Here is a 13113-nt window from a genome sequence, read left to right as displayed (position 1 = left end):
GAATGTTCTAAAAACATGTTTTTTTTTAACCGCCTGATTGAAAATGATGCATTTTGAGAAAAGTGTAACAGCTTTTTGGTCCGCACTAAAACTATTGACCATTTCAGAGGCACAATTATATAAGCATTTTTATCATTAAATTGAAGAGCACCGTTCTCAATGTTCTCGGTGATTGATCCCTGAGTTAAAAGTATGATTCCCTGTTTCGACTGAAGGAGCTTTCTTCTTTAAGACCTCGCTGAGACGAAGGAGGCAAATGCTTGCATCCGCCAGTTTAATAATATTACCTCAAATCCTCAATGGACATCGAGCAATTGTGCAGTTTGCTTTATAATAAACATACCCATTTTCAATCCAATGTTACCATATCACAGCTCTGAAGGAGTTCAGTATAGTTTGCAACGGAGATTTATTGGAGCCGTTTTGCGAATGGCCGCAATGCTAACCATGACATTAAATCTTTGTAGCATTCTATATTTTTATTCAGAAACATAAAAGGAACACAACTGCAGAACTCTGGCAGAATGTTGGCTGAAATGTTCTCACAATGTTCCCAGGAGAACAATGAGAGGGGGGGGGGGGGGGGGGGGGGGGGGGTTGCCACTTTTTGATCTCTGGAATGATTGAATAGAAAGTTTTTTTTTACAAAAAGATCTGAGAATGAGTTTATCTATGGTTCTCGGCGCCAAGAGTGTATGCATACTAACAACTGATGATGCACGTTACAATGCACGGGGAAGCAAGCCACACAGTGAATGATATATAAAACGTTAAACTGGACTCATATAGTAGCTTGCAGAATGGCTCTTCAGAAACACAGTCACATACCTGAGATGCTCCGGGATTTGGCCTCAATCGGGCACTTTGTATAATTTTTTTTACACAGAGCCCTCCCTCATTTGGTTGTAAAAAGGGAACACGTGCCCGAGTGACAATCTCACTATTGGCTTTTCAGAAAACAAGATCACAGATCCTGAAAGCTCACTGGGCATTCGGCTAATTAAAGAAAATGGGCAAGTTAAAAGCTGAGCCCAAAAAAGACTAGCTTTCAAGTGGGAATTGTGGAGAAGAGGAGTTTCATTTTATCTGAGTTTCTGTGCCGCCTTAATAAACCAGGACAATGGTAAGCAAAAGTCATTAAATTAATGTTTCCAGTGTGTTGTTTCATTACTTTCAGCATCATGCTAATCTCACCCAGAGTGTAAGAAATAGCTCCTGTGTCGTATATAATAATATACAGTTATAAATATATATTTTAAATACTGAAAGGGACGTGACTATGCACAAGCGGAAGTATTCAAATAGTATTGCAAAACTATTTTCAAAGCTATTTCAAATAGAAAATTATCAACAGAAAGGAATTATTCGGCATTCAATTCAGACAAGTAACCGAAAAGGGGATTTGAAGGCAATAAACAGCCACGGGCGCCTGGCGCTTATCACGACATGAAGAAATTAGTATTACCTGAAATCAGGTTCCGTAGAACCGCCTGATGACAAAATGGCAGAGACGACGGCTGGTTTTCACCTGAGTAGCCTTCATTGTTTTTAGGGAAAAGTAAACTGGATATGCAGGATGTTTGTAAAATTTGCAAATTACATGAGAGTAGACACATTTAAGAGTATAGCCATCTAGGTTTAAAATGAAATTTATTTAAATCTTTTTTCAGACAACTTGAGTTACAAAGGAAACTGCCATAAGAGAAAACAAAATCTTCAGCTTGGTACAGCCTCCAAAGTCAACATTTCAAAGCCCTAACAGCATGATAAATTTGAAAAAAAAAAAAAAAGATAATCAGAAATTTTCCCCATTTGCTCTGAGTCTTTGCACTGTGACTTGTTCAAGAGCTCCAGCCCAACAGTTGTGCATGCAAGAGCAACCGAAGCAGAGAAAAGTCGAGGTCTCGCGTTATAAATAGAGTGAATAGGAGGGCGCCTTCACTTACGAGGCACATTCCGATGACTAAAGTTTCTGCGTTGAGAGAGTCGCTCATCTGGGAGCTTGGAGTTTTCCGCCTTCGCCTCCTTTAATGGGCTGGCAGATTTCGAGATGTTGGCAGGAAAAGCGCAAGACGCTGAACCAGTTTGTATTGTGGAAATGTTGTTGTATATTTCAACTGTCCAATTTCAAAATTCACCTGTCTTAATTTTATTCCGTTCTCCCCAAATGAGATTAAATAACGCTGCAGTGTTATGAGTTACAACTCCGCTAAAAACATTGACAATCCTTTTTATGGATTGAGAGAAAAATAAATAGGCGCAAAAATAATAATTGCTTTACTGACGGGATAAAGTCTTAGATCTGGGCTATGGCCAATGAAGTCAGACAACGTATAACCAAATTTGCTGATCATTTCAAACTGCCGGCTGTCTCACCACTAATTTAAACCTCTGCTGGAGGAGTGTCATTGCCCGGCTGAATATCCCCTATATGGAGTCGATTAATTCTTCCAGTTAAAAATATATGATATATTATTTCATTGCAAGACCGTCCTGCTAAGTCAATCACTTGAGTTTGTGATATCTAGTGAATCTTCGACTCGGAATCGTCTGATTTGTAGACTTTATTGCCTTTCATATTGCCATGCAACTGAAACAAACCACAGTAAATTATTGCAAAACACAGAGTGCTGGAGGAACTCTGAGGGTCGGGCAGTACCTGTGGAGGGAATGGGCAGTAACGTTTCGGATCAGGGTCCTTCTTCAGGCCCAGACCGAAACGTCGACTGTCCATTCCCTCCACAAATGCTTCTTGACCCGCTGAGTTGCTTCAGCACTTCGTGTTTTGCTCAAGATTCCAGCATCTGCAGTTTCTTATGCCTTCAAAGTAAACTATTGGCGGATTTCTCACACACAACTGTTATTAAATATTTTCATTTGGACCACTCTTGAGCGTATTCCGACAAAATGTATTTGATAGAACGTAAAGTACAGACACGGGTAGTTCGGCCCACTTCACTCATGATGACCCATCATGTACCTGTCTATATCAACATATCTCGACCTAAAGCGTCACCTTTTCCTTCGCTCCATAGATGCTGCCTCACCCGCTGAGTTTCTCCAGCAATTTTACCTACCTTCGATTTTTCCAGCATCTGCAGTTCTTTCTTAAACATACAATAATTGCTGGTCACTTTCAAATATTAGACACCGAATGAATAACATGAGCCATGTATATTGTCCATTGGGCAGTGAAGCATTGTTAATGGGCAATGATGAAGTGCTTTCAACCCAACTCACCAGGTGGAAACTCCCAGCAATAGGTTTGCAACCGCTCAACATAAACGCCCACGGATTTCAATCAATCGAGAATCGAGTAGCTGCGTAAAACGAGGCTGGTTTCTCGACAAGGGGAGGGGGCTAACATTGCATCTCAAGCGACATATCGTAAATTATTGTGGGGTGATCCGGAAGTTCTCAGTTCCACACTTTGCTTCCTGCATTTTTACTGCGTAGTCAGCGCAATATTTTATTCTTACCCTGAGCTGATTTGCTGTTGAAGAAAGCCGACGTCGGCTATTTCACTAAGGTACATTTACAGACCAAGTGACATTCATATTGTTGCTGCTGCCGAAGTCAGAAGTAGAGGTTGTCAAAAAATAAAGGCTGAGGTAAGAAAACACTCTCTGTTCGTAATAATCTAGGGTTGGAATAACTTGGGAGGGTTTTATTTCAACATCTTATTGATGAAATCTACACATTTGATGTTGTTTTCTACGTACTTCAAAATAACAGCAACGCAAATCGTCCTTTGGTCAGATAAGTAACGGATCACCCCGGCATATTCTGATTGCCTAGAAGCAACCTCAAGACGGGAAAGCCTTGTGTACTTTGGGATTTATGTGCTGAATTCGTAGACGTTCATCGGATATACAGTTTGCGTGGTGTGTAAGGTGTACATTAAGCAAAGTCGTCGGCAAGAAGCACTGGTTTTCAATCTTCAACAAATTCTCTGAAGTTTATTTCAAGTGGATTGCAATCTTGAAATTCAAGTTCAAGGAAGTATGCTTTGCCTGGTACCGTGCATTGGCAATATGAATTTGTAATTTTATATTCAGACAGTGAATATATTTTTGATTAATTTATCCATCAAATTATTTTCAGATTAATAATTCATTCTCTTCCTCACTGCGTAACTGATTTGTGTGGCGCTTTTTCAGAAATGAGATAAATTGTTACTTGTCCGGAAAGTACTCAAGGGCGTGAGAAAGTAAATGGTTAACTGGTACTAATGCACAGATCAGTCAGTTTATTTAAAATGAAGGGACAAACTTTGATGCCGACTATACCACATACCGTTGCTTCATTCTGATCAGGCATCCACCGTTACGAATTGCTCGCTTTCTGCACCTGCACACCTGTCTATTGCGTTAAGCATGGCGTCTTTATTTCCTTTGGCATCGTGAGAATGGCATTAAACGTCGTCGGTGTTCATAGTCCTTAAATTATGTATTATACATTGGATCGCTGAAGCGAATGTAATTTAAAAAGCACTCATTCGGTTATTGGATTATTTTTATTGATCTCTTTTACGTGCAGACCACCAAGAGCATTATGCATTGCATTGGAATTAGGCCAAATGTAATAGAAGAAGCAGCAGCTAACCGTTCTCTGGTGTGTCTGAAAGGTGGAAGGGAGAATCTTTAAAAGGTTATAAGATGTACTGCCATGCCCTATGCTAAATTTAGTCGCAGACTCTGCTGTGAGAACTACCATTTATAGAAGCAGAGGCTCCTTGGCTGCAGCAGATACTGATCTAAGATTGAGCAGTGATCTGATAGATTATGGGATTCACTGCCTTGTATTGAATTTGCTTGGCAGTAAGAAACCAGTCCTGGGCTATAAACCATAAATGTGGCATACTCATTGGTTTTTGGTACATGAATATACCAGGTACTATGTAGATCTTGCAAAGGAGAATTTGCTTTTCTGAGAAAGTACAGAATATCGTTTCAAAATTAAACATGCCAGGGAAATAAACTGCAGTGCTTCAGGAACATCACATGACATTCAGAACTACCAACTTACCGCGACACTGCCAACTCCTATTAAACATGCGTTCAAACAATAGGTAAACATTAACAGTAATCTGGGAATTAAAAGAATTGACTCAAAAAATTTTGAGGAGACAAACATCCAGATTTGTTAAAATTATTCTCATTGGAGTAACCAGATTGATTTTCTTATTTGAAGATGCAAGAACGATATATCATGAAGGAATTGCAGTTGGTGTGTCCACATAAACATTTAGAAGACATTCCTATATAAAAGACTGGTTAGCAGATATGAGCCCTGTGGAATTATGGACTCGATAGAATTAGGGATTCCAAGATTGATGAACAAAGCAAAATGTGGTGGTAAATTGTTTTTCAGACATGACAATGGTGGACAGACGTGTTCCCCAGTGATCAATCTTGGGAGCATATCTCATATCTACTATTGACTTAGGGACGAGTGGCAGAGGAAAATGTTCAAATTTGCAGATGACGCAAAAGTAAGAAAAGTGATGAATAAGGACGGAGATAGTAATATGTTGCAAAGGGCCATAGACAGATAAACGGCAGTTAAAATGTGATACATAAGTATAAAGTGATACGCTTTAACAGATACAAAAAGGAGAGTCAATATATTCAGGTTCTTCTGTATAGGATCTGGTATAGACCAAGGTAGGTTGATTGAGTAATTAGTTTTATATATGGATTCTGAGAGTCATGCATCAAAGCATTGAGTTACTAACAATTTGAAGGTATATTGAATTTGCATGCAAATTGGCTGTTGTGAGAATTGTGCCCAATTCTGAAACCTAACTGCAAAAAAACTCATTCAATCAGTTCTAGAAACAAGTGTTTTCAATGTAGCATGACCAGTCAGTATTGGAAATACTCAATAGATTTGGCAGCATCTGTGAAAAGAGAAACAAAGATATGTTTTCTGGTCATTGGTCCTTATAAAGGTTCATCAACCTGTACTGTTGACTGTTTCTCTCCACAGATGCTGCCTGATCTGCTGAGTGTTTCCTGCTCTTTTGTTTCAGATGCCCAGCATCCACAAATTTTTAATTTTCATGTTCGGCCACAAGATTAGGCTAGGAAAGCTGGGCTGTTTAGGGTTAGATTTAAGTTTAGAGATACAGTGCGGAAACAGGCCCTTCGGCCCACAGAGTCTGCACCGACCAACGATCCCCGCACATTAACACTATCCTACACACACTAGGGACAATTTTACACATTCACCAAGACAATTAACCTACATACCTGTACGTCTGTCAGCATGAAATAAGGAAGGTTAGAGAAGGTTTGATAGAGGGGCATGAGATCATAACTGGTTTAAACAGGGTAAACAGAAGAATGTTATGTCCATTCGGAAATAGTTTAAGGATTAGAGTGAATTGCAGGCAGTAGCTGGCAGAATACAGAGTTCAAAAATCTCATGAATTGTCACTCAGATGAAAAGGAAACCTGTTGAGATGCACATCAACCTTAATCTAAATGATAGGTTTATCTGCATTTACCTTGAAGGATTGAACTATTGTTCCATCCATACTGGAAGCTGAAAAAAAAAAAAAGATAAGGTACTAAAACAGCACATTGGGTCTCATCAGCATCTGAAACATGTAAAACAATAGTTGAATATTTTGGGAGGACATCAGACGAAGAACTTCATCTGACTTCGGCAGATTCTTGCTGTGAAGAGGAGCATGACCAGATAACTTTTACTACTGGATAAACCTAGGATCAAGGTTCAACAGATCACCTCCTATTAGATTGTTCAATGTGGCTTCATGCAATCATTTGTTTCTTTTCAATGAGAGCATAGAGTTAAATGGAGTAGAATAAAGGCAAAGGAGTAGAATAAAGGTCAACATAGATGTTTAATGGATATTCGATCCACCAGAATTGAGCATAAATGTATCTTTGTCCCAGTGTCATATAGCACAGGAATAGGCAGTCTGGCCCACCGAGTTCATGCTGACCACCAACCAGGCATTTACACCAATCCCATTGCTTAAAGATGGCACAGTGGTGCAGCTGATAGAGCTGCTACCTCACAGCACCAGAAACCCGGGATTCGATCCTGTCTGTGTGGAGTTTACACGTTCTCCTTGTGACTGTGTGAATATCCTTCAGATGCTCGGGTTTCTTCCTGCATCCCAAAGACTTGCGGGTTTAAAGATTAATTGGACTATGTGAATTGCCTCTAGTGTGTAGGGAGTGGATGAGAAAGTGGGATAACATAGAACTATTGGAAATGGGTGATCGAATGTCAGCGTGGACTTGCTGAAGGGCCTGTTTCCATGCTGTATTTCTAAACTAAACTAAATTATTCTAATTCTTTATTCTTTGCATATTGTCATCAACTCTCCCCTAAATTCTACCACTCACCCATGAATTAGGAACAATTTACAGCGGCTAGTTAACCTATCAACCCTTATATCTTTGGAATTTGTGAGGAAAATGGGATGAAACCCATATAGTAACTGCAAGAGCATCCAAACTCCACACAAACAATACCAAAGGTCAGGAGTGAATCCAGATCTCTCGCCGTGACGTAGTGGCTGTATTGACTGCACAACTGTGCTGCTCCTGGCCTCCGAAACACTTCCGAAATTTCACATTGGTATCAGAACACATGTTTAAAAAGCAATGCATCAGTTGTGTTGATTTGTTTTTATCTTACTTGGAAAATCACTGTACATATTATTTCTAGCTCAGCTCTGAATCGAGTATACATATCTCAAGGTACACTATGTAGACAATGTTTTTAAAACGTTTCTCTTCTCTTTCAGCCAATGACGGAACAACAAGCAGATGCGAGGTCTTACCTCAGCGAGGAAATGATCGCTGGTGAGTGGAAGAGAAATTAAAGTTGGCTAAATATTTTAATAACAATTCAAGAGTAAGAGTACATATTTCACTTTCAGGTTGGATGCTGTGAATCACACTTCATGCGGTGTTGCATGTTATCAGAATTGTTGGAATTAGTGCATTAAAATCTTGAACCTTTTGCTTCAGACTATGGATAGCATTTTCATCATCAGTCAGAAGGATGTGGCCTTAGGCTCCACCTCAGTACAGTACTGAAAGAATGCTGAACTCTCAGAGGGAATGTCTAGTGGATGGGTTATCTCGTAAAAGATTCTAGGTACACACTTCTGACCTGTAGGCTGTAGTTATGTAAATCAATATAACATGTATGAAATGATTTAATCATGTGTGAAATGTTGTTAGTTTGTGTGCATCCCAAGGATGCCTCTTGGAGCCTCAGGTGTTTTTAATATATTAATATATATATTATTTTAAGATGAGCCCACAAGGGGTATATACATAATACAGGCAACAATTAAATATTAAAAAATAGGAGGCTTTAAATAATGAAGGCATCAAGTAGCTGTATACTGTTGGTGGTAGGGCAAGTCACAGTTACTTCAACTTGCATATTGGAAGCAAATAGACAAGAATATAGATATAAGATGTAAGAATTATAGGTTAGTGCTTAGGGTTGTCTAGTTAAACCCTACAACAGTTACAATGGGAATAATGCAAAGTTGCAGTTCGGACTCACATTGGATATATTAGGAGTCATGAAGCCCATGACCAACCTTGAGAGTCTTTTGGTCTTCAGGCAGAGTGAAGAGAGCTGAAGGAAACAAAACAGATGAAATTGAGAGTAGGTGTAAAATGCCACCACACAATGATAGAAGAAAACAATGATTTTTATAGCATAAAATATTGGAAGTACTCAGTAATCAGGCAACACCTGTAAGAGAGTAACAAAGTCAATGTTTGTTTTAATTGTCTCAAGAAAATTTCAAATCAAAGATGCTTTATGATTTCATTTATAGAGATGGGCTCAGATATACTTCTTATTCAATGAGTTGATGGAGAGATTTTTAGAACCATCAATTGCCCATGGAAAACATGGAAAGTTACAAATTTGGTGTCTGAAACCAAAAGTCAGATGAGACTACTCATGACCAGTTAGTTGTATTAAAGAGCTTGACACAATGTGGTTATCTTGACATCTTCCTGAATGAGGCACCAAGAGAAAGAGATCCAATTTAATTACTGAACATTCAAAATTTCACTTTTGAGGATAATATAAATGAGGCATGTTGATACAGATGACTTTTAAAATTGGCATACATTTTCAGCACATGCAAAATGTGCAAGAATGTGCATTCCTAGAGTGGTCGGTCATCTCCCTTTACATCGTCAGTCCTGATGCAACCCAAAACATCGACTTCTTTGCTTCTATCTCTCTGCTTCAGCTGCTTGACTCACTGAGTTTGTTTTTTTTTGCACCAGATCTAAGCATGTGCATTATCTCGTGTCTCCACTGTGCTCAATAATCCTTTCGAACAAAGCAAATGATGTGATCCAATTATTTGTATTTCTCTCCAGAGTTTAAGGCCGCATTCGACATGTTTGATATTGATGGTGGTGGTGACATTAGCACCAAGGAGTTGGGACAAGTCATGAAAATCCTGGGGCAAACTCCGACCAGAGAAGAATTAGATGCCATTATTGAGGAAGTGGATGAAGATGGTAAGATTGCAATTGTTAATAGCACCTTGCACTTGCAAATGTGCTCTTTTTCTTCAAGTCGTTTTACTATAATTGCTTATTTATCTCAGGAAGCGGTACCATCGACTTTGAAGAGTTCTTGGTGATGATGGTGCGCCAAATGAAAGAGGAGGCAAAAGGCAAATCTGAAGAAGAGTTGGCAGAATTCTTTCGCATATTTGATCAGTGAGTTTGACTTTTTAATTCCCAGGTAGATTAAAAAAACAATCCTAATTTTAGTAGAATATTTAGATTTCTAAATTCCTTGTTGCTTCTCTGGCCAAGAAGAGAAATATGTTGGCCTGTGGTCACTGGGAGAAAAGTAATTGTCATTATTTTGTATAGGAAAGTTACAAGTAACTGAGAGAAAACATATTGGCCTCATCAATCATGTGGGTCCAGACCAATATGAGAATTGGTATTTTACCTGATCCTTGAAAACTGATAGGCCCACATTGATCTGGAAGTGCCTTTGTTGCATCCAAAATCTTATTAAAGCTCAATGACAAATATCTTATGCTATATGTGCAAGCTTCTCCTCCATGGATTGCATGTGTGAATAACATGAAACTTTCAGAGCCATGTGTAAATTCACATTTCCATTACTCTGCATTATTGATTCAGGCATGTTATGAATTGTTGGGAGCATTTTAAAACATCCTTCCATCAAAAAACAGAATGAAGGGGAAATATTGACTATAACCAGTGAGGATTGGATTGATAGGTTGCTAGATTGCTATAGTTCTGGGGAACAGCTGGTGCCCCAGGAATTGAAGGCTGGTTTATGACATAGCTGGAAAAGGACATATTATGTGAGACAATTGAGAGACTTAATGATTGTTCGGTTTCCAACATATCCAGCAATTTATGACTTATTTTACATTTCCATCATCGAGATAGATTTTCTACTGCCCTAAAGCTAACAAATGGGTTATCAGTATTCATCATATATTCATCAATCCTTCAACAATAACCATGTGAAATACCAAGAATATGGGTGCTATGTTCAATGGCATAACATTTTGGGATTACCAATTTCAATAACTTCCAGCATGATATAACAAATGTAACATGCATGGAAGTAACATTGCCTTTAAATCTATAGTTTCCAAGCTCTGGATTAGTGGACTATGTTAGTAAAAATGTCTAGGTTTAGTTGCAGAATAATAGGTAAAAAATATTAATATGCTTAACCATTGACTGTTATCAGTGTCATATGATTACTAGAGCTCAAGTGAGAAGACCTGGGTCTTTTCTCATCTGCTAACTTCCAAGGCAAATAACATTGTAAAATCAGCCCCTTCAGGCCACTCGACCTTCAATATCATTATGACCAATATGCCCTAGGTTTAAGCACATCTATTCCAGTTCTTTATAGTTCTCGATTCCCCATTCTTTCAAAAAATATATGTAGCTCCTCTTTGAATCTCCCCAGAGATAGATTCCTTACAATTCTCCAGGATAGAGAATTCCAGAGACTGACTGAAGAAGGAATTCCAATATATCTCAGTTCAAATGACTATTTCCTTATCCGCTAACCATGTCTGCTAATCCACGACTCTCTTATGAGTGAAAACATCATGTACCCTGTAAATGCCTCCTTTGGATCTTATGTTTCAGTAAGCCTACCCCTCATTCTCTTAAACTCCAGAGAATATTCAACTTCTTTAGCTGTTTTCCAAAGGATGATCCTTTCATCTGGGGAACTAGCCTAGTAAATCTCTTCTGAACTACTGCCAATGTGAGTATACTCTTTCTTAAGTAAGGGACTAAAACTGTATATAGTGTTCCAGGTGTGGCCTCACCAACATGCTTTACATTAGTTACAATGCTTCTCTACACCAACCTTCTTGCATAAAAGCCACATACCCAAGTTCCAGTTGAACCTGCCTGCTAATATTTTGTGATTCATGCATGAGAACCCTAAATTGCATTATTTTGAATCCTCTGCATTTAGATAATAGTTTTCCTTTTGATTCCTTTTCGCAAAGTGCATGATCTCACACTTTCTTCAATTAAACTCCAATTGCCAGATTTTCACTCACTCAATCTTTCTATATCCTGCTGCAGGGTCCAAATATCCTCATTATAACATACCCTTCCACCTATTTTCATGTGCTTAGAATACTTGGATATCTAACCCTTTACTGCTCCTCGTCATTAATATAGATAGCAAATAATTGTGAGCCAATAATAGTACCTTGGGCACCACTAATTATACCCTTCTAGCCTTCTTTGGTTTCTTATTTAAGAAAGGCAATACTTGCATAGGAAGTAGTCCAGAAGAGATCCATGAGGTTAGTTGCTTGGATGAGAGGGTCGTGCTATCACAAACACCTAAACACGTTGGATGTGCATTCTTTGGAGCAAATTACTTATTTATTGAGACTCTTTTCCATAACAACCAGCCTTAATCCATGCTAACACACTTATCTTGTGCACAGGAATGCTGATGGTTTCATCGAGCGGGATGAGCTTAAAGCTATATTAATGAGTGGTGGAGAACATGTTACAGAAGATGAAATTGATGAGCTCATGAAGGAGGGAGACAAAAACAACGATGGAAAACTAGACTTTGACGGTGTGTACAATTATCAAAATGATATGAATGAATAAAATTCTGGCTGAAAGATTTAATTTCTTTCTACTATGTAAATTAAGCATTTTTTAAACACACCTTTTATCTTTCTTTCTGTTCTTTCCAGAATGGTTGAAGATGATGGAAAATGTCCAGTAAATGACCAACATTCCTCAACAACTGTCGGCATCTCATTTCTTTAAGGAACCTTTTAAAATGTCACCTTTTATCTCAAAATGAAAATCTATTACTTCTTTTGGTTTTTGGCTTGGCCTTGCCTCAAGATCACAAACATTAATCATTTAAATAAATTGCAACGAATAGTTCATTATGCTGCACCTCATACCACATTTTTCATGCCCTACTGCAGCTAATTGATTAGACATCAGAAAGGAACGTGATCACTGCATTGAATGCAAAGTCTATTCGACATGACTAATGCTATACATCAAGATTGCTAGTATAGTTATTGCAATTCGACCATACATGGGAAGGAACAAAATTCTATGTATGAAACTCTTAATGATTTTGCCAGCAACCTAGAACAAAGTACCATATATTCCAAGTTGTTTCCTAATAAAGCTAATGTCAATTTTTGGAGTCAGTTGTTGTCACATTTATTGAATGCATAATATGCTTAACATTTTCCAGGTGACTATTCTCAATTATCAAGAGGTGTTGAAGTTCAATTGCAACTTTCCAGAGGTCTCGGTAACCAGCTCTTGGTATTTCACAGACTGTAGAACACTATTCCAGTATTTATGAACGTTTGTTCAAGTGCTTATGACAAAGTATTCGGCATTCAATTCAATTTTGAAGTAGAAAAAATGGTACTCTAAAGGTGTGTGTACTGAAAACATTTGGTTGAAAGTTAATAAATTTGAACTTATCCATTAAGATTGAGTCTACCCGTAGCCGGCTGTCAACAGATATCAAACGTAAGGACATCTGACCTTCTGCTCCACTTCTGGA

At 38.4% G+C, this 13113-nt stretch overlaps 1 protein-coding gene across 2 annotated transcripts; it reads left to right on the top strand.

Annotated features, from left to right (window-relative positions):
- The first annotated feature begins 989 nt into the window (after nt 1–989).
- On the top strand, nt 990–12745 carry tnnc2 (troponin C2, fast skeletal type). 2 transcript variants are annotated; one of them, XM_033041643.1, is made up of 6 exons: nt 990–1123; nt 7787–7844; nt 9402–9545; nt 9635–9749; nt 12008–12144; nt 12269–12745. In XM_033041643.1, exons 1-6 carry the CDS (start codon nt 1121–1123, stop codon nt 12298–12300), a joined length of 489 nt encoding a protein of 162 aa, XP_032897534.1. In that variant the 5' UTR covers nt 990–1120; the 3' UTR covers nt 12301–12745. The 2 variants fall into 2 exon arrangements, with proteins under 2 accessions (XP_032897534.1, XP_032897535.1); XM_033041644.1 differs by lacking the exon at nt 990–1123 and adding an exon at nt 3478–3611.
- Nucleotides 12746–13113: the final 368 nt, after the last annotated feature.

The sequence above is a fragment of the Amblyraja radiata genome, chromosome 23 (genome assembly GCF_010909765.2).
Source record: "Amblyraja radiata isolate CabotCenter1 chromosome 23, sAmbRad1.1.pri, whole genome shotgun sequence".
Classification (NCBI taxonomy): domain Eukaryota; kingdom Metazoa; phylum Chordata; class Chondrichthyes; order Rajiformes; family Rajidae; genus Amblyraja; species Amblyraja radiata.
Note: the sequence above shows the minus strand (reverse complement) of the source record. Positions and strands in the feature narration are given on the sequence as shown.